This window comes from Aethalodelphis obliquidens, unplaced genomic scaffold (assembly GCF_003676395.1).
Source record: "Aethalodelphis obliquidens isolate GAN/ISIS:26980383/991018 unplaced genomic scaffold, ASM367639v1 scaffold13, whole genome shotgun sequence".
Taxonomy (NCBI): Eukaryota; Metazoa; Chordata; class Mammalia; order Artiodactyla; family Delphinidae; genus Aethalodelphis; species Aethalodelphis obliquidens.
The window spans coordinates 7304875-7331684 of NW_020837957.1; the positions used below are offsets into that span (position 1 = coordinate 7304875).

Genomic DNA, 26810 nt, shown 5'->3' on the forward strand with positions numbered 1-26810 from the left:
TTTTCTTCCTAAAGGTTTATAGTTTTAGCTCTTGCACTTCAGTCCCTGATTTATTTTGCATTAATTTTTGTGTATGGTATGAGGTACAGGTAAAAATCATTATTTTTCATGTAGATATCCAGTTGTCCCTATACCATTTGTTTAAAAAATTATTCTTTCCTCATTGAATTATCTTAGACCTTTTGTTGAAAATCAAATGACCACAAATGTTAGGGTTTATATCTTGATTCTCCGTTCTATTTCACTGATCTATATGTCTGTCCATATGCCGTCTTGTTGTCCTTTGACTTTACAAAGATCCATCTGTCTTCAGGGCATTTAAAATTGCTGTTTTCCCTGCCTGGAATAGTTTTCCCATTTTTCTTATTGTCTGTTGCTTGATCCTTTATCTCATTCACATTTCTGCTCAAATGTCACATCCTCAGAGAGGCCTTTCTTAGCTACTCCAACTAAAATAGCTCCTCACTCCTGTTCCGTCAAACTGTACTTACTTTCCTGCTTTATTTTTTTGCACAGCTCATATCACTATCTGAAATTACTTCCTGTTCACATGTTTACTATCTGTCTTCCCCATTAGAATGTAAGTTCCATGAGGGCAAGGATTTTTTGTCTGTCTGATAAGGTGCCTAGCACTTAGTAGAAAATCAATAAATATTTGTGGCATAAAGGCATGAATCATGATTTCTACAACCATTTTCATTTTCAAAGTTACAGCGGTTTTTCAAGCAGTTAACAATATAACTGGAGCACTTCTTGGAATAACTGGCATATCTTCGAAAAACTCATCACATGTTTTAAGAAAGTGTCATCATATACTTTTGACAGTGAATAATTGAGAGTATCTTTTGTCACACATGCATATTACCGATTTATTTATTCAACCAAAAGTTAATTGAGTGCTAACTATGTGCCAGCCACTGTTGTAGATAGTCAATTAAGAGACAACGTAATAGACATTCAGAGGTGATTCAGATGTCCTACTTGATTAAAACTCCATGCGGAATGTGGATGTCTCTTCACCAGACCTTCTCTATGTTAATACTCTCAGGGTTCAAACCTGGAAATGGCCTCAGAGGTGAAACATTTTTAGTTACAAGGTCCTTTCTTGATGCTTCAGCAATTAACAGTCCTTAAATAGATCAAAAATTTACCTTGAATTTCTTACAGTACAGAATATTTGAAATTCTGCTCACTTCATTTCCCAAAAGAATTTTCTAACAAGTGTTTAATTTTTTTCTTTTAAGATAAATCAATTCTTTTATGTCTCCAAATAAGCAAGTTTCTTCTCAATTTATTTAGTCAACTATGCCTCTTGATTATGAGTGACTCAACCTAATAAGACTTAAGCCAAAGGAGAATGTTTAAACTCATATCAGCTGGAACTCCAGAGATAGAGGAAGCTTCAGATAAGGCTTAATGCTAGGCTCAGAGGAAATCATGACTTCTCTCTCTGTGGGCTGGTTCCTGTGCCAAAAAGGCTTTCCCCTCGTGATAGAAAGATAGCTCAAGAGCTTCAGACTCTCTCAGACGTAAAACAAGCAAGAAAGAGCAAGATTCTCTTTCCTGAAAATCCTAATAGCCATCTCATTACTCCTAGTTGATCAAGTGACCTGCTCATCCTATAATAAATCATATTTTTAGGGGATCCAGTGCTTTGTTTTAGGTCTAGATAACATGATTCACTGAAAGCATACAGGCTGAGAATAAAGAAGTGGGTGGTTTTCAAAGAGAATTTGAGGTTATAACTGCCAGACAAAGAATGAATGGATCTTGAGCAGCAAAAACAGCAGGTATCCACTAAAAGCTTCATAATACATACTGCTAGGAAAGAGAATGGTCACTAGAACAAAGCATAGGAAGCACGTTAATTACAGCATCACCAGGTATCTTTCTGCAATGCAATTCTCTAATCCTGAATTACACCTCACGCACATGTGCCCACCCACACACCCACACACACGAATTTCCTTTGTGCTTGCTACTAGGTTTTAGAGCATTGCAAGACCAAATGAGATCACTGCCTTCCAGAGATTATACATTACGACTTCACAGAGCCTCACTGCTACATTACAGTCCATTTTGTCATGGGCTTCTCCAAGTTATGACCCAGTATTTTAATTAGAGCAAGATTAACACAAACCAGAAATATCAAGTAGTCAAATGATGGAAGCAGACTCTGAAAGAAGCAAATGCACCATTTCCTGCCAAACTGTTGCTGTTATCTTCAGCCAGCAATTTCACTCATTGATATCAATAACTTAATAAAAAATAGAAAAGCTGATTTTCATTGAATAAGCTATTTATTAGCCTCCTAGATCTGACCTTTTTCTAGAACACTGCATTTCCTCTTTGCTAAACCCTTTTAGTTTCAGACTGTTTCTTGGCTGTGAGGCATTCCCTCCTCTCACATTTTATGGCCCCTTGGGCCTTAGCAGACAGGTGGAACTCCTTCTATGTGAGATGAATACTCTGTCTGACATGCTTTATGGAACATAGCAGTCCCAACACAACCTATTAGCCATACCATAGTGTGCCCAAGGGGAGCCTAGCTTCAGATCAGAATTTGTGGTTGTTTGTCATATTTATAAAACCACAGTGTCATCTTTATTATTTCTATTATTAAAAAATATATTGAAGCAGTTCTTCAGATACTTGGCACATATGAAATTTGTTTTCCTAAGATTTTTTAGTGCCTTCCAGATTGACAATAATATAAAATAGATATAGTCACTACCTTGAAAGAGAATGACTAGAAAGTACCCTCAGCAATTTAATTTGTAAATAAAATCTGTTGCATATGTTTCCTTTCAGTTTTTATAGTGGCCTGGAGAAAGCCCAAAGTGTACACCTTCCACATATTATGTTATACAATATAAAATTTTCACATTAGAGGGGCTTCCCTGGTGGCGCAGTGGTTGAGAGTCCGCCTGCCAATGCAGGGGACACGGGTTCGTGCCCTGGACCGGGAAGATCCCACGTGCCACGGAGCAGCTGGGCCTGTGAGCCATGCCCGCTGGGCCTGAGTGTCCGGAGCCTGTGCTCCTTAATGGAAGAGGCCACAGCAGTAAGAGGCCCGTGTACCACAAAAAAAAAACAAAACGAAAAAAAACAAAAAAAAATTTTCACATTAGAAAGATATAGCCCAAATTTTAAATAATTTAATTGGAAATGCACAGATATATGGGAAAAGCAAAAGTAAATGTTTAAATAGTATTAGTTCCTTTCTTCTCATTTTCTAATTAACCACTAATAACAAAAAAAGGACTACAAGGTGAACTTGTGTGATGAATAAAGCTAAAGTATTCCTTCGAGCTAATCAAGCTATTATATGTTCAGATCCACAGACTGTGAGCCATATAAATACAAAACTATTAGAAACTGTAGTTTCTACCACCCTATGATAACTAGTTTTAACAAATCTAGATCAATTAAAGGAAAAGTTGTAATAAAAACCAATCTTTAAAATAAAAATATAAGAGAGTATTTATGGTAATTGCAGTTACTCATCATTTAGAAACTGTTCATTAATGAGTCTATCATAAAAATCACATTAGTGGATAGTTTTTTGTCCTTGTGTTGCAAGTGAACTATGTAATAAACATTATGTTTACTATTAAAGAATATGACTAAATTAAGGATAGTCCTATTAAATGGCCAAACTTAATTGATCCAGCTCCCATCGACTCACAATATATGCTAATTAAGTCAGGAATAGGACTCAAGTTTGCCTTGAACTATCTAAGAGGTAAGTATTGAAGGTACCTTAAAAATAAAGATGTAGAGAACATTTGGGGCATTTGCATTTTCCCATAAGCAAATTAATAGGCTAAGAAATGTTGCTGGGGAAAACATTGAGCTACTTAAAAAAGCAAATGTTTCCAATCATCTTTAAGAACATTTCCAATATATATTTATATAAATACAAAATATAGGCTAATGTATTTCTTTAGACTTTTTTCTTAACTCTTTATTGATAATCTTTTGCCTGCTAATCTCTGGTAATACTTGGTTCAACCTAGTTCCAATACTCATTCTTTAATTAAAAGTTATAAAAGTAGTTTTTTTCCCTTTGTGTAACCAAAGTGCATGCTACCTCTGGGGCGCCAAGTCTTTCAGTTATCTGAGGTCACCCCGTCCCACTTTACATGGAAAACTAGCATTTTCCCCGCAGCCCACACATTCACATCCCCAGCTCAGGATCATCAAGAATTCCTAGGTTTATTATAGTTTCTCTAAGTCATTCCTGACACTGATTTCCCTTCTGCTGAATTTTTGATCTACGTTCCTTGTATCAGTTCTTTTTTTTTTTTTTTTTTTGGCCACACCATGTGGCATCCAGGATCCTAGTTCCCCAACCAGGGATCAAACCTGTGCCCCCTGCAGTGGAAGCACAGAGTCCCAACCACTGGACCACCAGGGAAGTCCCTGTATCAATTCTTATAATTGCTGTTATCTTTACTCCAACCTTACCCCAAGGTGGACCTACTCCTAATGCCATCATTTCCCAACAGTACTGCAAAGCATAAGGCTCTGACGTTTAACAGATTTCATTGATGATTTGGGGTTTGGGGAGGTAATAGAGCACAGAATACTGGAATATTAGCCTTCACAGTCCTAAATATTTATTGACTCTTCCCTGTCACAATTTCTCCATATTTTTGACCTCTCTCTTTCTCACAGTGTTTTCCTCTTTCCTCTAACACTTTTAACTGCCTCTTGAGGAGCTGCTGCCAAAACCCAAAACTCTTTTTACTGAGTATTTCTTTCTTCTTTTGTTTCACCTTCACTCTAACTGTGGATAAAACTTCTCCCCTTTCTCAAACTATTGGGCTGGCCAAAAAGTTCATTTGGGTTTTTCTGTTAAGATCTTACGGAAAAACCAAATGAACTTTTTGGCCAACCCAATAAAACCCCTGCTATGTCTAAACAATAGAATTATCTACCGAGAAGATGAAATATTCTACTCTCCTAGAAAGCAGTAACAACTGATTTAAATTAAATAGCCATCAGGGGACCTTCAAGATGTCAGAGGAGTAAGAGGTGGAGATCACCCTCCTTCCCACAAACACATCAAAAATACATCTACATGTGGAACAACTCCTACAGAACACCTACTGACCACTGGCAGAAGACCTCAGACTTCCCAAAAGGCAAGAAAATCCCCATGTACCTAGCCATGTGGCTGACAGGGTCTTGGTGCTCTGGCCAGATGTCAGGCCCGAGCCTCTAAGATGGGAGAGCCAAGTTCAGGACACTGGACCACCAGAGACCTCCCAGCCCCATGTAATATCAATCGGCAAGAGCACTCCCAGAGATCTCTGTCTCAACGTTAAGACCCAGCTCCACCCAATGGCCAGCAAGCTCCAATGCTGGATGCCCCATGCCAAACAACTGGCAAGACAGGAACACAACCCCACCCATTAGCAGAAAAGGCTGCCTAAAATGATACTAAGTTCAAAAAAAAAACAAAAAATGATACTAAGTTCACAGACACCCCAAAACACACCACCAGATGCAGCCCTACACACCAGAAAGACATGATCCAGCCCCACCAACCTGAACACAGGCACCAGTCCCCTCCACCGGGAATCCTACACAAGTCACTGAACCAAACTTCACCTACTGGGGGCAGACACCAAAAACAATGGGAATTACGAACTTGCAGCCTGCAAAAAGGAGGTCCCAAACACAGTAAGTTAAACAAAATGAGAAGTCAGAGAAACATGCAGCAGATGAAGGAACAAGGTAAAACCCCACCAGACCAAACAAATGAAGAGGAAATAGACAGTCTACCTGAAAAAAAATCAGAGTAATGATAGTAAAGATGATCCAAAGTCTTGGAAATAGAATGGAGAAAATACAAGAAATGATTAAGAAGGACCTAGAAGAACTAAAGAGCCAACAAACAATGATGAACAACAAAATAAATGAAATTAAAAACGCTCTAGAATGAATCAATAGCAGAATAACTGAAGCAGAAGAAAGGATAAGTGACCTGGAAGAAAAAATAGTGGAAATAACTACCATAAATGCACCAACATTCGAATTATAGAGGTCCCAGAAGAAGAAGAGGAAAAGAAAGTTTCTGAGAAAATATTTGAGGAGATTATAGTTGAAAACTTCCCTAACATGGGAAAGGAAATAGTCAAGTCCAGGAAATGCAGAGTCCCATACAGGATAAATCCAAGGAGAAACACACCAAGACACATTAATCAAACTATAAAAAATTAAATACAAAGAAAAATTTTAAAAGCAGCAAGGGAAAAGCAACAAATAACATACAAGGAAATCCCCGTAAGGTTAACAGCTGATCTTTCAGCAGAAACTCTGCAAACCAGAAGGGAGTGGCAGGACATATTTAAAGTGATGAAAGGGAAAAACCTACAACCAAGATTACTCTACCCAGCAAGGATCTTATTCAGATTCAAGAGAGAAATTAAAAGCTTTACAGACAAGCATAAGTTAAGAGAATTCAGCACCACAAAACCAGCTTTACAACAAATGCTAAAGGAGCTTCTCTAGGCAGGAAACACAAGAGAAGGAAAAGACCTACAATAACAAACCCAAAACAATTAAGAAAATGGTAATAGGAACATACATATTGATAATTACCTTAAATGTAAATGGATTAAATGCTCCAACCAAAAGACATAGACTGGCTGAATGGATACAAAAACAAGACCCATATATATGCTGTGTACAAGAGACCCACTTCAGACCTAGGGACACATACAGACTGAAAATGAGGGGATGGAAAAAATATTCCATGAAAATAGAAATCAAAAGAAAGCTGGAGTAGCAATTCTCATAGCAGAAAAAATAGACTTTAAAATAAAGACTATTACAAGAGACAAAGAACTATACTACATAATGATCAAGGGATCAATCCAGGAAGAAGATATAACAATTGTAAACATGCACCCAACATAGAAGCATCTCAATACATAAGTCAAATGCTAACAGCCATAAAAGGGGAAATCGACAGTAACACAATCATAGTAGGGGACTTTAACACCCCACTTTCACCAATGGACAGATCATCCAAAATGAAAATAAATAAGGAAACACAAGCTTTAAATGACAAGATGGACCTAATTGACAAGATGGACTTAATTGATATTTATAGGACATTCCATCCAAAAACAACAGAATACACTTTCATCTCAAGTGCTCATGGAGCATTCTCCAGGATAGATGATATCTTGGGTCACAAATCAAGCCTTGGTAAATTTATTAAAATTGAAATCATATAAAGTATCTTTTCTGACCACAATGCTATGGAGACTAGATACTAATTATAGGGGAAAAAAACTGTAAAAAATACAAACACTAATATGCTACTAAATAACCAAGGAATCACTGAAGAAATCAAAGAGGAAATCAAAAAATACCTAAAAAAAATGACAATGAAAACACGACTACCCAAAACCTATGGGGTGCAGCAGAAGCAGTTCTAAGAGGGAAGTTCATAACAATACATTCCTACCTCAGGAAACAAAAAACATCTCAAATAAACAACCTAACTTACACCTAAAGCAATTAGAGAACGAAGAACAAAAAAAAAACCCAAAATTAGCAGAAGGAAAGAAATCATAAAGATCAGGTCAGAAATATATGAAAAAGAAAAGAAGGAAATGATAACAAAGATCAATAAAACTAATAGCTGGTTCTTTGAGAAGATAAAGAAAATTGATGAACCATTAGCCAGACTCATCAAGAAAAAAAGTGAGAAGACTCAAATCAACAGAATTAGAAATAAAAATGGAGAAGTAACAACTGGCACTGCAGAAATACAAAGGATCATGAGAGATTACTACAAGCAACTCTATGCCAATACAACGGACAACCTGGAAGAAATGGACAAATTCTTAGAAAAAAACAACCTTCCAAGACTGAACCAGGAAGAAATAGAAAATATAAACAGACCAATCACAAGCACTGAAATTAAAACTGTGATTAAAAATCTTCCAAAAAAAAAAAATCTTCCAACAAACAAAACCCTAGGACCAGATGGCTTCACAGGCAAATTCTATCATTTATAGAAGAGCTAACACCTATCCTTCTCAAACTCTTCCAAAATATTAGCAGAGGGAGGAACATCTCCAAACTCATTCTACAAGGCCACCGTCACCCTGATGCCAAAACCAAACAAATATGTCATAAAAAAAGAAAACTATATAGGCTCCCCTGGTGGCGCAGTGGTTGAGAGTCCGCCTGCCGATGCAGGGGACATGGGTTCGTGCCCCGGTCCGGGAGGATCCCACATGCCGCGGAGTGGCTGGGCCCATGAGCCATGGCCGCTGAGCCTGCGCGTCCGGAGCCTGTGCTTCGCAACGGGAGAGACCACAGCGGTGAGAGGCCCGCGTACCGCAAAAAAAAAAAAAAAAAGAAAACTACAGACCAATATCTCTGATGAACATAGATGCAAAACTCCTCAACAAAATACTAGCAAACGGAATCCAACAGCACATTAAAAGGATCGAGCACCATGATCAAGTGGGGTTTATCCCAAGAATGCAAGGATTCTTCAATATATGCAAATCAATCAATGTGATACACCATATTAACAAACTGAAGGATAAAAGCCATAGAATAATCTCAACAGATGCAGAGAAAGCTTTCGACAAAATTCAACACCTATTTATGATAAAAACTCTCCAGAAAGTAGGCATAGAGGGAAATTACCTGAACATAATAAAGGCCATATATGACAAACCCACAGCCAACATCGTCCTCAATGGTAAAAAATTGAAACCATTTCCACTAAGATCAGGAACAAGACAAGGTTGCCCACTCTCACCACTATTATTCAACATAGTTTCAGAGGTTTTAGCCATGGCAATCAGAGAAGAATAAGAAATAAAAGGAATCCAAATCAGAAGAGAAGAAGTAAAGCTGTCACTATTTGCAGAAGATATGATACTATACATAGAGAATCCTAAAGATGCTACCAGAAAGCTACAGAGTTAATCAATGAATTTGGTAAAGCAGCAGGATACAAAATTAATGCACAGAAATCTCTTACATTTGGGCTTCTCTGGTGGCGCAGTGGTTAAGAATCTGCCTACCAATGCACAGGACACAGATTCGAGCCCTGGCCCAGGAATTCCCACATGCCATGGAGCAAATAAGCCCGTGCGCCACAACTACTGAGCTTGAGCTCTAGGGCCCACAAGCCACAACTACTGAGCCCATGTGCCACAGCTACTGAAGCCTGTGTGCCTAGAGCCCGTGCTGCACAACAAGAGCAGCCATGACAATGAGAAGCCTGCACACTGCAACAAAGAGTAGCCCTGCTCACCACAACTAGAGAAAGCCCACACACAGCAACAAAGACCCAACACAGCCAAAAATTTAAAAATAAATAAATAAATTTATATATAAAAAAAAGAAATCTCTTGCATTCCTCTACACTAATGATGAAAAATCTGAAAGAGAAACTAAGGAAACACTCCCATTTACCACTGCAACAGAAAGAATAAAATACCTAGGAGTAAACCTACCTAAGGAGGCAAAAGACCTGTATGCAGGAAACTATAAGACACTGATGAAAGAAATTAAAGATGATACAAACAGATGGAGAGATATACCATGTTCTTGGACTGGAAGAATCAATATTGTGAAAATGACTATACTACCCAAAGCAATCTACAGGTTCAATGCAATTCCTATCAAACTACCAATGTCATTTTTCACAGAACTAGAGCAAAAAACTTCACAATTTGTGTGGAAACAAAAAAGACCCTGAATAGCTGAAGCAATCTTGGGAAAGAAAAATGGAGCTGGAGGAATCAGACTCCCAGACTTCAGACTATACTGCAAAGCTACAGTAATCAAGACACTATGGCACTGGCACAAAAACAGAAATATAGATCAGTGGAACAGGATAGAAAGCCCAGAGGTAAACCCACACACATATGGTCACCTTGTCTTTGATAAAGGAGGCAAGAATATACAGTGGAGAAAAGACAGCCTCTTCAATAAGTGGTGCTGGGAAAACTGGGCAGCTACATGTAAAAGAATGAAATTAGAACACTTCCTAACACTATACACAAAAATAAACTCAAAATGGATTAAAGACCTAAATGTAAGGCCAGACACTATCAAACTCTTAAAGGAAAACAGAGGCAGAACACTCTATGACATAAATCACAGCAAGATCCTTTTTGACCCACCTCCTAGAGAAATGGAAATAAAAACAAAAATAAACAATGGGACCTAATGAAACTTAAAAGCTTTTGCACAGCAAAGGAAACCATAAACATGACCAAAAGACAACCCTCAGAATGGGAGAAAATATTTGCAAATGAAGCACCTGACAAAGGATTAATCTCCAAAATTTACAAGCAGCTCATGCAGTTCAATTTCAAAAAAACAAGCAACCCAATCCAAAAATGAACAGAAGACCTAAATCGACATTTCTCCAAAGAAGATATACAGATTGCCAACAAACACATGAATGGAAGCTCAACATCATTAATCATTAGAGAAATGCAAATCAAAACTACAATGAGGTATCACCTCACACCAGTCATAATGGCCATCATCAAAAAATCTAGAAACAATAAATGCTGGAGAGGGTGTGGAGAAAAGGGAACACTCTTGCACTATTGGTGGGAATGTAAATCAATACAGCCACTATGGACAACAGTATGGAGGTTCCTTACAAAACTAAAAATAGAACTACCATATGACCCAGCAATCCCACTACTGGACATATACCCAGAGAAAAACCATATGTACCACAATGTTCATTGCATCACTATTTACAATAGCCAGGACATGGAAGAAACCTAAGTGTCCATCAACAGATGAATGGATAAAGAAGATGTGGCACATATATTCAACGGAATATTACTCAGCCATAAAAATAAACGAAATTGAGTTATTTGTAGTGAGGTGGATGGACCTAGAGTCTGTCATACAGAGTGAAGTAAGTCAGGAAGAGAAAAACAAATACCGTATGCTAACACATACGTATGGAATCTAAAAAAAAAAAAAATTGGTTCTGACGAACCTAGGGGCAGGACAGGAGTAAAGATGCAGACATAGACAATGGACTTGAGGACACAAGGAGCAGGAAGGGTAAGCTGGAGCAAAGTGTGAGAGTAGCATTGACATATATACACTACCATATGTAAAATAGTTAGCTAATGGGAAGCTAGCTAATGGGAAGCAGCTGCATAGCACAGGGAGATCAGCTCAGTGCTTTTTGACCCCCTAGAGGAGTGGGCTAGGGAGAGTGGGAGGGAGACAGAAAAGGGAGGGGATATGGGGATATATGTATACATATAGCTGATTCACTTTGTTATACAGCAGAAACTAACACAACATGTAAAGCAATTATACTCCAATAAAGATGTGTAAATAATTAATCAACTAATTAATCAAATAGCCATCTTTTCCCTCACTCTACATTTGCAAATTTTCTTTCACTTATTCATACAGTCCTTTCTAATTAGTCAGACTATATGTACGTTTAAAGTAGATAATTAAAATAATGTACAATCTTTTTTTTTAAGGGGTTTTCTAAGTTTTAAAAACTTCTAATCAAAATTTAGTCCTGCACAGGTAACGAATAAATATTTACTCATGTCTGCTTGTTCAGATAATTTTGTTAGTTCCAGTTATAACTGATGCTTATAGAAACACTATTTTGTCAGAGTTTATACTGTCTTTTATATACCAAGTTAACATAGGCTAACCCTGAGAACTTAAGTGAAATGTCATTATTTTCTATTGGGATACAGTTATTTGAAGATATTTAGCTTTTATATGTATTTGATTACCTTTTTATATCTTTTTTGCATAGTTTTGTGTGAGAATAGAAAAGAATCCTGGCCTTGGATTTAGTATCAGTGGTGGAATTAGTGGACAAGGAAATCCATTTAAACCTTCTGACAAGGTAAGAACTGAATTTCTTATTGGCAATTTTAACTAGAAAAACACTATATTCTACTGCAGCAAAAAAACTTTTTTCAATTTTTTGGTTTTACTGTGCTTTAATAAGCTGGCTATCTATGAAGCCAATTAGAAACTTTTTCAGCAAAGGGAAAAAAGAATTCACTACAGTGCTTGACAAATCCTATGAATGAGAAAAAATAAATTTAAGCATTCTCTTTGAATAGGAAGTGGCTTGTTTTTGCTTTTTGTTTTGTTCACAGTTGTATATATTTGTAAAGGAAGCTATATAGGCAATTTCTAACAAGTTTTTTCCAAAATTTTATTTGTGGATCACTGATTTGGGAAAAAGTTTTCTCATAGTAACAGAATGAATAAATAATGATTCAACGCCAGGGCCAGCTGATTGCCATCTCTTTAATCCATCATGTTTGTAAAGTATTTCACTAATAGAATTGTAGAACTGAAAGACCATGGGAAACAAATATTCTGTGAGAAAATCACTGTTAGCCACGGCAGAGGAATCAGGTCCTCCCCTTATGCTCACCCCTGTCTGTCAAATCATGGGTAATGGTTCACCACCATCCCCAACTCTAACCTCAAACGTTGCTGAATATCCACCATGCTGCATATGTTCACATCTGGCCTGTCTGATCCCATTGTGGACCACTTGACTTTTTTAAGCAAAAAAATGTACCCTGAGCTATGTAACCTGCCTTCTGCCATCAGGGTTTAATACTCTCAGCTTTTAAACAATTAGTGATTATAATTTGATGATCATTGAAACTGTCTGCTTTTGACCTCATCAAATTTAATTGCATTAAGTGACATCATAAAACTTTGGGATGATGAAGAAAGACAGAAATTAGATATGAATAAAACCTCCTCAGGCTCTCGACTTAACCTTTGAGTCACAAAGTGGTGTGGATCCTTTCAATTTACCACTATTGTAAAAATCACCCACACATCAGTTTCTGATTAAAGACCTATTTCTGAAAAAATTTGGATGCCCCTACTTTGGAGATTTCCATAGCCTTTAATCCCTTATTTTCCTCTACTTCTTCCCAGTCTTTTTGTTTCCTACCATTAGTTATGCCTTCTTCCTTTCCTTTCTGAAGAAGAAAGAAAGAGGTTGGACTACTTGGATGGAAAGGAGTAGAAAGGAATCCCCAGTGGCCATAGATAAGAATTTATTTGGTTAACTGATTGGAGCAGGTATTCATATATAAGGAATGTATATGAAGCAACCCTATATAATTAGGGAAATTCCAGTTAGAAATGTCTGTGTATAAGTAACTACTACATTTCCTTTTTGAAATGATGTTGAGGATAATCATTGATTTAGTAGAATTTAAATATTCATGGCTTAGTAGGACCAAGTGTTTACTGAATTTTAATAAATTATTAATATATCTTAAGACAAAAAGCATGAAAAGTCAAAATTATCAGAAACATATGATGGTATTTTTAAAAGCCTCAAATTATTGTCTTATTCATCTTGACCCCTCTTTTTGTCTCTGGTTTTACATCTCTTCCCTAAGTTCTTTCAATGAAAAGGTAACAAACTTATCATTCATAAGATAGTTGAAATTCAAAAGACATGTTTTCCTCTCCTATCTCACCAGCAGATATATCTTTTCACTATATTTTTGGAAGGCACAGGGTAATAGATATTTTTCAATTAAAGATGCACAAGTTGCTAAATAGTCAAGATGTCTGAATGCTGTTACTTTTCTGCTTTTATTTTCAACTGAAGAGGATAGCAGGTGTGAGGCTTTCAAATCATTGCCTGTAATTCTTCCACTGTGATGAAATATGAACACTTTATAACTATTCATTTAATTTTTCCTTGTAACATTTTGATGACTCTAGTGAGACTGAACTATTTCTATGATCTTATATTAAATGCAACAGATATAGAGCTTGAATTATATAATCTACCCATTGAAAGATTCCCCTCAAAAGCACTTTTCTTTGCCTGATTACTTTCTAAAACACTTAAAATCTGAAAAGTGAATCTCTATTACAGCAAAATTGATCAGAGTAATTAAAAGTTCCAAATCTACAGAAGACTCAGACTGCTCTTAATTTATTGACCACACCAAACATATGGTAGATACTTAGTTAAAAGTGCTGAGGTGATCTAAAGACACTGGCTTTGACAATTTCTATAAGAATTTAATCCACTCACAAGGAAAGGGATTAATCTCGAGGAAATTCAGTTGCATTTTTTTATCCCCAGTGCCCCATTCTTGTAGAGGTTGCATAAAATTTAGAGTGGGATCCAGTGCCTATATCAACCTAAAAATATCAAACAGTAAGAAAATGAAAATGAACTTTAAAAATACTCTTCTCTCCAATGTTGAAGGACAATTTTATCATAAATTGGCTTATTTACAGCTGTGAGGAGGGGTGAGGAGAGCCAAAATAAACAGATGTTTTAATTCAACCTGGGTCAGAGGTTGATGCTTTCTTTATAAGGAGTTCTAGTCATGCAAAATCTTAAACTTTAATATGATACATATCCCCTTCCAATAAACAAGTCATGGGTTAGAAGCAGTCTTTCGAGCATACTATATTATTTTACCTACTGTTCATTAATGTTTAAGTGTTTTGTAATGACACTCAAAATTCTAAGTATCCAAGATATCTGAATGTCTTAGAGTCATTGAAGACTTTCTGTACTAAAATAGCCAGTAGATTTGTTCCACTCTCTTCATTATGATTGCTAGGAGCCACTGTTTCAGCCAAATGCCAAGGACTAAAGTGAAATAGCATCCAAACTGATTACCTGGTTTACAGCCAGATAGGAAAAGCATGAAGCAGTCATCCCTAAGGGCTGAGAGTATGAAACTGGGACAAAAGTGAATTGTGTTGTTCAGTCTGGCAGAAGTTCCAATTTAGGTTCTGCGGTAGTGTGAGACTATTGCAGAAAAACTCTTGGTACAGCCCAAAAATTAACTGAGGCTTTAGGGAGAATTGAGGATTAAGATATAAAGACTGTTTTGTACCAGACTTTGAGAGCTTAGAACATCATCTGGTCTTGCAAATTTAACTCTTCTCAAAGACGCCAGGGTAGTCTGATTATGGTCTCCTTAGGTTAAATGGATGGAGCACAATTAGTCCTGCAGTTCATATCATTGTCAGAACAGTGTTTAGTAGTTGAACAACCCAACTCACTCATCGTGGAGTTCATTATTTTGGGTTCACTGCCAGGTGAAAACTGCTTTTACATACTTGGAAAGAGAAAACTGTAGAAAACCAGATGAAAAAGCCTTCATATAATGCTTGCCTTTGCCCTCCCTGTGAAGTGGATGGAGCAATTATCTGGTTTATTATTATAGAAAAACATTGCTGTCAAGATGGCATGATGCTCCAGAGAGATAAAAGATTTTGATCCAACAAATCTGATGATAATAATAAAAGTATCGACTTTTACTGAGTATCTGTAATGTGCTAGTCACTGTATTAGGCTCTTTATATACATGAACTTATCTTCTTAGCAACTTGTGTTAGTTGAGTATTATTACTCCCCATTTTGTTGAGGCTCGGAGTGGTTAATTAACTTGCCCAAGGTCATTTAGCTGACCTGTGGCAGATAAGATTTGAACCCAAATTGATCTGATTCCAAATCCTTTTCTCTTAACAAGCACTATGATACATACCTCTATCTGCAAATACCACTTAGCCGAAGAGCCACATGACAAATTTATACCCTGTAGAGTTGAGACTAACATAATAATCTAATGCTGAAAGTGTTACAGAACACTGTAATTGGTTATAGTCTAGATATTTGCTTCAAGTCCTTGGAAGTCAGCATGTATTCTCTATTGAACTTAGATAATTAGAAGCATACTGTATACCTTAGATTGCTAAGCATTTATATAACTTTTGGACTAAGGTATTACTACAGTGGAGATCCTGCCAATGGAACAAACCACAATAATCTTTCCCTATATTTAAATGTTCATAAAATAATAATTCATGATTACAAAATTTAAGTAATATACCAATACAGCTTCCATGAGATGTTGTTAGGAAGAAGAGACTGGATTAATGGATGACTGATATCATGTTGTGTGACTTCATAAGGCAGCCCGAGACTCTGAAAATAAATGAATTTTTAATGATGTATTCACACAGTTCATCATTCAGGGACTGATATCCCTCCTTGCCTCATTTTAGAAGGAAGGACTAAGCTTCTGGAGTTTAAAGATATTAACAAGAACTCATAGCCTCTTTCTCTATATACTGTAAAGGTACAGCACTGAACAATGCCATGAACAATAACCTAGTCACAGGATCAAAATGGAAGCTGTATTATGAATATCCTCAAATCACTTGATATCAGGAAAAATACATACTAGGACATTGGGACCAAAGAATCACTTATTCTCCACAGTTTTATCGTAAACACTTATGCTGAGCAGATGCCAGAGAGCCTACCCATATTTCCACTGATTTGGGCAATTGGCATGTACACACATAAATGATAGAAGAAACAATCCTTTTTTTTTTTTTTTAATGCCTTAATTTGCCCATGGTACAGGTAAAATCCCAAGCCAAGGAAGAATATTATAGGCATGGCAAATGTAAATACTATACTATTTCATCAATACTATACTATAGTATAGTATACTATAGTATGTAAATACTATACTATAATCATCAATAAACTCTAAATAAATGTTCTGGAATTTCAGAATAAATTACTATATCTAATTCTATATAAATTCTAAAAAATTGATTCCAGATGCCAAACAGCCTCCCTCCTATTTACATCCCACCTTCCACCCCTAGAAGAAAATTTGTGTGGAGACGAGTATTGCATCAAATAAAAGTTTTTATATGATTAATATTACGAAGAGAAGAAAGGTTAGATGTGCAGATCCAAAGCATTTATTTGACATCTTTACCTGGGAATAGCAATACCCAGAGGCGTGCTTGGCAGTAGCAAACTCGAAAATGCACAAGAATAATTTTCTGGGTTTGTTCAGCCTCATGACACTGGGTGATTCATAAATAAAAAGTTGCAAAAGATATGCTCTTGACTTATGAAAAAGGTGCATACCCTATGTCTATACCTCATCATGTAATCTCCATGGATATAAAAATCAGGAATAGCAAACACATTTGTCTAGAACTCCACACAGCATATGATTTATATTTACTACATAAACATTAAACTACATATAATATTTCCTTCATTTTGTACAACTCCTAGACAAAAGTGATTTATTTTATATATTTCTAAATTAATTTTATAATATAATTTATATATCTGTCCCATCTTTAATTCTACTTCAAGTGATTATGTAATGCAGAGTAATTTGGAGAATCTATTAGTTATGTGAAAGTAACATTCAGGAGCAAGGAATAGATATAATATAAATGTATATAATTTACATATAAAACTGGATTTTTAAAAATAAATAAACAAATTATTTTACAACACAATTACTTCAGCTGCATCTTAGTCACACTGCAGTTTGAGGTTCAGAATGCCACTTGGTTGTTTGAGAACTTTAAAAGCAAGAATTTTTTTAACGAAAAATGCATTTTTGCCTCGTCTGTTCTGTCTTGTATGTTGAAAAAAAACCTGAATCTCTTCAGAAATATTGATAGAAATGCAGTCTTTGCAATCTCCTATTAATAGGATTCCTATAGGTATGACCACCTATATGAGGCCTTTTAAGAAGGCATGGCAGTGTGCTTTAGCCAATTGGATAATTTCAGTATCAAGACATTATATTATAAAGAAGACATATAAGATTTCAGCTTGTGAAAAGATATAATAAAATATAACTCAACACAGACTTGGTTCTTTAAGAAAATATCATTCCATCATACATATGAAAAAATAAGGTGATTTAAATGTACCGTTTTAAATAAGAACATTGATTGGGACATTTTTATTCAACAATATATTTAGAAAGTCACTAGAATTGAGATTGCTATCACTTTGTGATATTTTTAACAATCAGTAAAACAATTTTCAATAAAATTAAAGTCCAAGTACATAGCCAGCTATATTAGTTGCTAGAGTTAAATATTATCTATGTTCTCTCTGCTGCATCATTTCAGCCATTTAGCATGGAACAAAATAAGCTAAATAAGGAGACAGAAAATGGTGTGGGAAAGGATTTGGGACTTTTAAAGTTTGTTGCTATTTGATGGAAAAATGTCAGAGACTTCTCAATCAAAATGTGAAAGCACTTAAAATTAGTTCATAAATAATATTTTAGGTAATAACTAACAAGAATTGACAGATCCAACAATGAGAGAAAGTTAATTACTGAGGGTCCAAAAGATCTTTGGGAAACCTGTGAAATCTTTCATATTCCATTTATAAAGTTACTACCACAAATTTTAAGTGGTATTGCAGGGACCTCCGTAGTATTTCTAGTTTCTGCTTGAAAATGTTATAACCAACTAGAATTCTTGAAAATATTGTGAATCCAGATTAATAGAAATAAATTAAAAAGTAATAACTTCCATGTCTCTGCCTGTAGCAGTATTGTTTAGCTTTTTAAAAATTTATCTATATAACATTTGAGATGTATCTCAATAATACATATTTAATAACAATATTATCCATTTTTCCTCCAATCTACCCCCAAAGTTGCTCTATGCTTGGGGAGCAGAGGTGCATTTTATCTCCTCGTACTGGGTTCCAAAGAATCGCTAGTAAGCAAAATATAGAATCTACCTATCCCTTCCAGGCAAGAAGATACTGCAGAGCTTTAATTTTTATAGTTTATATTTGTCTAAAGCCAGCTCCCCAAAATGCAGAACTGGAGATGAAGACTTTTGTGCAAGTAGTTAATTGAAGAATTGCTGTCCGGTGAAATCTATATGAGAATAAGGGATGCAGGATAGGGCAGGTGAAGAAAGTGGAAATCCACAAAGATGTGGACTTAGTGGAAACTAGATGGTACAGGGTACAGGGTGCTCTGGAGCATGAATGGTACCACAGAGTTGTCTCACCTTGAGGAGGGTAACAGCTTTTTGTACCCTGGTATCAGTCATTAACTACATGGGAAGGAGCATAACGTTCCCAGCATTTCCCAGTAAGGAGGCTCCAGTCTGAGGGTAATTTTCAAAAGATGGGTTAGATGTGAGCTGTCAGCAGCACCTGCAGGATGAGAGCACCAATCTGATAAAGGGAATCTGGGCAGGTCCCCAAAAGTGTCCATTATGCAACAATGAAAACAATGGATGTTCTTCATCTTTCAAACTAAAAGTACTTTAGTACCAGCAATTCTGATATGCTCCTCTATGAGAAGTACTGCCTGAGTGCTTTCAACCATGGCATCTAACTGAGAGGGATTGCCAAAGCAACTGATACTTCAGTGTGGATCCTGAAATTTGCTGTGTCATAGTTTTTTCAATGAGACCCATTAAATCTGCTTTTAAATACTTGTAATTTTTCTGATTAAGTTTTTCTTTAAAAAAAAGACTGCTATATTCTACAAATATAGTCTTAGTCTCTCTAAGAGATAGTAATCACTAATTGAGCCAAATCTATGTTCTTTGGCAGCGAAAGAAAGTGGTTTAGAAAATGATGTTGATCAGAAGGAGCGGGAAGTTTGGAGGCAACACACTTAGATGGGAAAAAATTTTAGGTAACACTAGGTAAGATCGGAGAAATCAAAGACAACTGAGAGGAAACCCAAGTAACTGCAAAACACTTTTATTGTGTCATTTTCCTCTTTTGGGTGTGTGAAGGAAATCATGAGAACTCAAAGAGTTTATTCTCAACTTCTGTAAGTTCCAACTTAAATCCTTAAATCCTCCCTAAGATCCTTTGAATGAGTTGAAGGAAAACCATAAACAGATGAGAATAGATTTCCAGACACCAAGTTAACCTGAAGGTGTTAGAACTATGCTGGAAAGTTGGACTACTAGATCAGAATTTAGACTGTGTTATTTTAAAATGTATATATATATATATATATATATATATGTGTGTGTGTGTGTGTGTGTATATTTTTTTTAAATATATATTGTTAATAAATTCAGAGTTACATTAAGCAGTAAACAAGTAGTAACAGTTTATGATTACTGTATAAGGTATAAAATATGCATTTGTTTAATTGCAATCATCCTTACAATATAATTAACATAGCGATACATGATCTTAGTAACCAATTCTATTTTTTAAGTATAATGCAGTAGAAATTATTTCCCATTTTTGAAACCTACTGGATCAAACCCCATTACCATACACAAACCACATTCCCATAACAAGGCACTATCATTTAACCTCCAAGAACATTTATTAATAGAAAATAGGAAGTGCTAGAGTAAACAGTAAAGTGATTAAAGAAAAATCATATCTTAAATTTGTGTTTCTCTTTGTTTATTGAGGTATACCAAGGTCTGTGTGTTTATTGAGAGAGAAAAATCATACATTCATCCTATTCTCTACTTCAAAAAAAATGTTTCCACCTTGACTCTGTGACTAATTTAGTAGGATATGTAGACTAAGGTACAAGATTTTCTTATTCCTATACTGCAAGAAGACCCTACAATATGTTGGGTTTTGTATGATTTGCACACATCAGTTGGGGCGGTTTCAGTTCTCTGAAGGTGTCCATCTCTGAGCCATAATGTGAGAGTGGTGAAAGAGACAGAGAATCGAGAACCACTTTTACTTAGGTACCTCCTACTGATTGTGAACTAGGGCATTCTCAACATAATCGACATAATCATCCTTTAAAATCATAATATGTTCTTAGTCTCACATATGTACAACTGCAACGTCTTTTTTCTTTAACTTATATCTCTTAAAAAATTATACAGGTAAGAAATGAAAACACTCTCACTATAAAAATTCAAATAATATAGAAATACAGAAACTAAAAAGTGAGGGAAGAAAACCTCCCTCTTCACTCTACCCCACACTGCCAATGCACAGCCGTGGCCTAAGAGCCACTTTGTCAGTCAATGTGTCAGGAATCCACAACTAGAGTGTCCTCTGGACATTTGTCACTGGCCTTTTTGACCTCCTGATTTCACCGCCAGCCCTAAGCAATACTTCTAGTATGGTCTACTCTACATAAAACCATATTTTATCTAAAAGAATCATAGTTTGACTGAATGTAGTTTACAATACAATAATTTTTCACTTTAAAAACCTTATTTTAGCATAAGTGACAAAAACGCTTTGACTGAATTCTTCACTTTTCAATCCATTATTTTGAAGTGTTGTAGATAGTGTCAAAAAATTTGACAGCTGAAGGGGCTTTGAGGAAGACTGCAGGGATGATAATCAGAAAGCTGATTACTGATACTATTTTAGTAGTACCTAGGAAGGAGACGCCACAGCCACCTACAGTTACCCACTCTTTTTTTAATGGCGTCTACTATTTTATGCTATGTATAAAGCTGAGAAGAGGACTTCCCTGGTGGCGCAGTGGTTAAGAATATGCCCGTCAATGCAGGGGACACGGGTTCAATCCCTGGTCTGGGAAGATTCCACATGCCATGGAGCAACTAAGCCCGTGCAACTACTGAGCCTGTGCTCTAGAGCCCGCGAGCTGTAACTACTGAGCCCGCGTACCTAGAGCCCATGCTCCACAACAAGAGAAGCCACTGTAATTAGAAGCCTGCGCACCACAACTAGAGAAAAGCTTGCGCACAGCAACAAAGACCCAACTCAGCCAAAAATTAATTTAAAAGAAGAAAAAAAAAAGCTGAGATGAAAAGCCAGTAGGAACTCTGATCAAATCAGTAAACTGTATGAAGTTCAGCAATCCATATATTGACCACCAGTTGAGGTCTTATATTAAATACAGGCTTTAAAGAATTCATAAAGTAAAAGAAATGAAAAATATTTCACCTGTTTTTCCCAAAGAGGCAAGAAATCTGGAAAGACATTATGTGGAAGAGTGTGATCATTTACTTTTAAATGAAAATATGAAAATCAAATGAAAGAAAATTCTTTTTTTAAGCTTAAGAATTTTACCAAGAAATAAACAGGAAGAAAATGTACGTTCAGTCAACAATACACAGACTCCCAGAGATTTTTAACTGTTAAGGAATAATTGCAATACTGAAGCAATCAATAAAAGGAAAATTACAATTATAATTCCTAACAGGAATACCTCAGAGATATTGGGGTTTGTTTCCAGGCCACTGCAATAGGATGAATATTGCAATAAAGCAAGTCCCTCGAAATTTTTGGTTTCCCAGTGCATTTAAAACTTATGTTTACACTATATTGTAGTCTGTTAAGTGTGCAATAGCATTATGTCTAAAAAAATGTAGATACCTTAATTCAAAAATACTTTATTGCTAAAAATGCTAACCATCATCTAAGTCTTCAGCGAGTCATAGTAATAACATCAAAGATCACTGATCACAGACCACCATAACAAATAGAATAATAATGAAAAAGTTTGAAATATTGCAAGAGTCACCAAAATGTGACACAGAAACATGAAGTGAGCAAACGTTGTTGGAAAAATGGCGGTGATAGACTTGCTTGACAGAGAGTTGCCACAAACCTTCAATTTTAAAACTACATTGCCTGCAAAGTGCAATAAAGTGAAGCACAGTGAAACAAGGTACGCCTGTATAAAGTAATCAAAGCCAAACATAATTTCAACTCTTATATTCAAATTCCCCAAAAGAGAGTAGTGCCTGGTGATCAGCACCAAACTATTAAAAAAAAGAAGATCAATTTTTTGTAGTCAATTTGTCATTTCTAACAGGAATCTCAGATAAAAGGAAATAAACTGCTTACTTCTTGGTTGTTTTTATCAAGTCATAAGGGCAGTATCTTGAAAACTATATGTTTATATACATTTTTCTTTTTGGCTACTAAACAAAGCTTTACAATGACATAAAAGAATGGTGCAAGTGTATTTTTTCTGTTAGAATCACACCATTACGTTGTTACTAAGATATTTGTAATCACATAGCCAATTTCTATGGGTTTAAATAGTCTCCTGTTGCTCCAATGCATTATTTTTTTTAATAGATCCTTATTGGAGTATAATTGCTTCACAATACTGTGTTTCTGTTGTACAACAAAGTGAATCAGTCATATGCATACATATATCCCCATATCCCCTCCCTCTTGCGTCTCCCTCCCATCCTCCCTATCCCACCCCTCTAGGTCATTGCAAAGTCCCGAGCTGATCTCCCTGTGCTATGCTGCTGCTTCCCACTAGCTAACTATTTTACATTAGGTAGTGTATATAAGTCGATGCTACTCTCACTTCACCCCAGCTTCCCCCTCCCCACCTCGCTGTGTCCTCAAGTCCATTCTCTATGTCTATGTCTTTATTCCTGCCCTGCCACTAGGTTCATCAGTACCATTATTTTTTTAAGATTCCATATATATGTGTTAGCATATGGTATTTGTTTTTCTCTTTCTGACTTACTCCGTATGACAAACTCTAGGTCCATCCACCTCACTACAAATAACTCAATTTTGTTTCTTTTTATGGCTGAGTAATATTCCATTGTGTATATGTGCCACATCTTCTTTATCCATTCATCTGTCGATGGACATTTAGATTGCTTCCATGTCCTGGCTGTCGTAAATAGTGCCACAATGAACATTGTGGTACATCCCTTTTTGAATTATGGTTTTCTCAGGGTATATGCCCAGTAGTGGGATTGCTGGGTCATATGGTAGTTCTATTTTTTACAAATGCAACCAAGTGATTTTTGTTTTAATATTTCTTTATTTTAAAATTAATGAAAGAGAATTTTCAATTCCTTTAAACATCTGTGCATAAGATTTTTGTGAAATTTTTAGAGAACTTTGGTCAGTTGTATAATTTGTATCTCTGTCTTTTGAGGCTCAACTTTTTCAGGTTTCTAAAACAATTCTTTCTGTTCATTTTTTATGGATTTTACATTTCATTGTTTTGTCAGCTAAAGTTCAGTCATACACTGAATCATCATATGTAGCTGCCAATGCCCTCCTTTTTTTCTCTTTCTCTCCTTTCCTTCCTCTCCCCTCTCCTTTAGTTTCTAATGGTCATGGGATAAATCTCTTCACTTGCTGCATATAAATTCCTGTTTTTAAGGTAGCAAATTGTTCAAAGCTCAAGATTTGTCTCTCAGCAATTAACCTTAAATTATTTTGTTTTCACACTTTGACTCATAGAGAGTAAAGCTATTGAAACACCTTTATTCTTGATGTGTCTTCTAATAATCACAGGGATTAAGTAAACACAGTCTACTGTGTATGTGTAATGCTGCTTCTGTGAGCTGCATCATAGCTTAATATTAACCTTGCTCAATTCATGAAAAGAAATTATTTGCCAATATTTGACCAAAAAAAAAAAAGTTTCCCCTTGCAAGCTATTGAATCTATGGCTGTGTTTGCTAGCTTTATGGGTCATTTTTTTCTCCAGAAACGCTCTTTGAACTTTTATAATTATATGAAAGCATATGATACCATATTCTATAATATATAACCAATGTGTTCTGAATTGTAATTGTATGCAATTTTTATCTGAGATATGGCCTTCCTAGAAACCAATTTCTTAGCATCAGCTAGAGCCAAGTTTTTCAGAATTTTAAAGAAAAGCATATTTCACAAATTGAAGTTGTAATTCCCTTAAGACAAGTTCTATTTTGGTGTCTACATTTACAATAGCTGAGATTGTCACAGTCATTCACCTTCATCATTAAAAAGCCATATAAAGTTCCTTTCTCTTCTAAAGTTAGAATGTGAAATGTTGGCCTTGTAGACTAACTTTCAAGGAATCTTGAGTCCTTCAAGGTTTATGTCCAGAGGTGCAGAGACTAGGTAACCAATAAGACCAGGTCAGATTTTAACACTGTGAAAAACCTTCTATACTCATCCATTTTCAAAATTACTTGCGAAAAGTAAAACTTTTTAAAAACCCATTATGGGTACTTTTGGAAAAACTTCATTTATGACTTATATGAAGACTGGTTTAAAAACTGGGGAAGAAACGTGAAATGGCAAAAGGTCAAGCCTATTTGTAGCATCTGGCCAGTGCTCTCCACATTAGCTTTGGTTCAAACCTATGGGGGTCCCTCTGTGATACATGAGTCCATTGTGTTTGTGTCTGTCTCAAGCACACCCAGTTACTGGTGTCTGATAGGAGAAAAGACTTGCGTTCTTTGGAAAGGACTGCAATACTTAGCTCTGTTGTGAGATGCCCTCTAGAGGTGGTGCTAAGGGAAAACCACTGTGCTGTCAAGCCACTAAGGAACATGAGAGCTGGTGATGAGGTGCAAAACATTAGAGAAACACACTCAGAAATGCCATAAGCCAGTAACTAGACTCTAGCAGCCATTGTTACAGAGCTGATGTTGGCTTGGAGCTACCAAAGGAAGTAGCCTCTAAAAGTTATTAAGAACCATCAGAAAGCCCTCTTGTTGGGACCCATGTTCATTATTGAAAGTAAATAGTAATTGGAGCCATTATTACTGACAGCCACCACTAGGAAGCCACAGATGATACAGGAGAGACTTTCCAGCCCTCTTCCCTTCCCCTTCCCTAAATCAAAGATGCAAATCCTCTTACCTGTTGGGAATTCAAGGTAAAGATAATAAATGTCGGCCTTTCAATGTACTCTAAGACTAAGAGTAATGAAGAATTTTCTGACAGTAAATCTGGTACAGTTGGGAGACTCTGAAATCTCTTATTGCAGGCTTTGCTGGAAAGAAAGACCCTGGATTGTAGCTCAACCTTCAGACTTTCAGTAATTATAATAACATTTATAGACCCTATACTGAGTGCCACACACACTGCTACAATGAACTTTTTGAAAACAGTGTCAAAGTTTTCATATTTCTCATCAATATTTCATCATAACAGAGACCACAAAAATGAGTTCAGAGTTATTTGGTCTCTTTCATATGACAGTGTTTATATGTAATACATAAATACAGTGAAAACTCAGGGCACTGGGCTTTTCAGGCAGTCTTTGGGGAAGCATTCCACCTCCAAAAATAATGAATGCTATAGACCATTATCAAACATAACACTCATTGCTATCTGTTTTGACTAATGTGGCAATATGCTGGCTGATAGGATATATATATAGAGAGAGAGAAAGAGACAGAGAGAAAGAGAAACTATGCCAATGGGCAGTAGCAATTTCTTAGTTGGTAAAACTTATTGATTGAAAAGAAATATTAATGCTTTAGAAAACAGCAATAAATGCTTAGGAAGACTCAGGCCACCATAAGAGAAAGCTTCAAAGCAAGTCTCCAGAACAGTGGTTGAACCCCACAGAGCTTTGTGATGATTGAAATTAAACCTGCTAGAGACATGGCTTTGGTATTCTTTCAGCAGTCAGGCTGTGGAGTGTTGCCAGTTCCTCTCAGCATTGCAATATGATGGCCACAATTCAGTTCCTATGGTCTGGATTCATACAAAAATTATTAAAACTGTTCCCGTTCAATAACCTGAAGAACGGCAATCAAAATTAACTAGGTAGCACAGACTTTGACTGCTGGGATAAAATAATAGTCAAAACAACTTTGCCTTCAGCAGCCAGAGATGCAGTGTCATTCTGCCTGTTTTACAGAGACCGCAACAGCATAAAAGAGGGACCACCAGGGGAACTGAGTACTCATATAGTCTCCTGGATTGATGGAGTAGGAGAGTTATGTGCCCAGTATGAAAATGACTGTGAGGATTATATGTGTTCTCACAACCAGTGCCATTCACTGGTCTGGTGGATTAGTCATTGTGCCTTATTTAACTGTCCCTTTCAAACAACCAGTTTTCTTTTTCCTTCTGAACTGACCATTTGTACAACTGAACTGACCAAAGTAACTAGCTGTTTGAACATCACACCAAATTGTGACACCATTAACCTAAAAGATTAAGTTTTTATTACTATTTTCTTAATGCTATTAGTGCCTAATCATTGTAGAAATATTAGAAAACACAGAAAAGCAAA

At 36.1% G+C, this 26810-nt stretch overlaps 1 protein-coding gene across 1 annotated transcript in view; it reads left to right on the forward strand.

Annotated features, from left to right (window-relative positions):
* The window catches only part of LRRC7 (leucine rich repeat containing 7), a 506342-nt gene that overhangs the window by 462252 nt on the left and 17280 nt on the right, over window positions 1-26810 (forward strand). The window contains exon 25 of the mRNA XM_027114043.1: window positions 11813-11905. Coding sequence (XP_026969844.1) covers window positions 11813-11905 — 93 coding nt within the window. The remainder of the gene's footprint in view (window positions 1-11812; window positions 11906-26810) is intronic.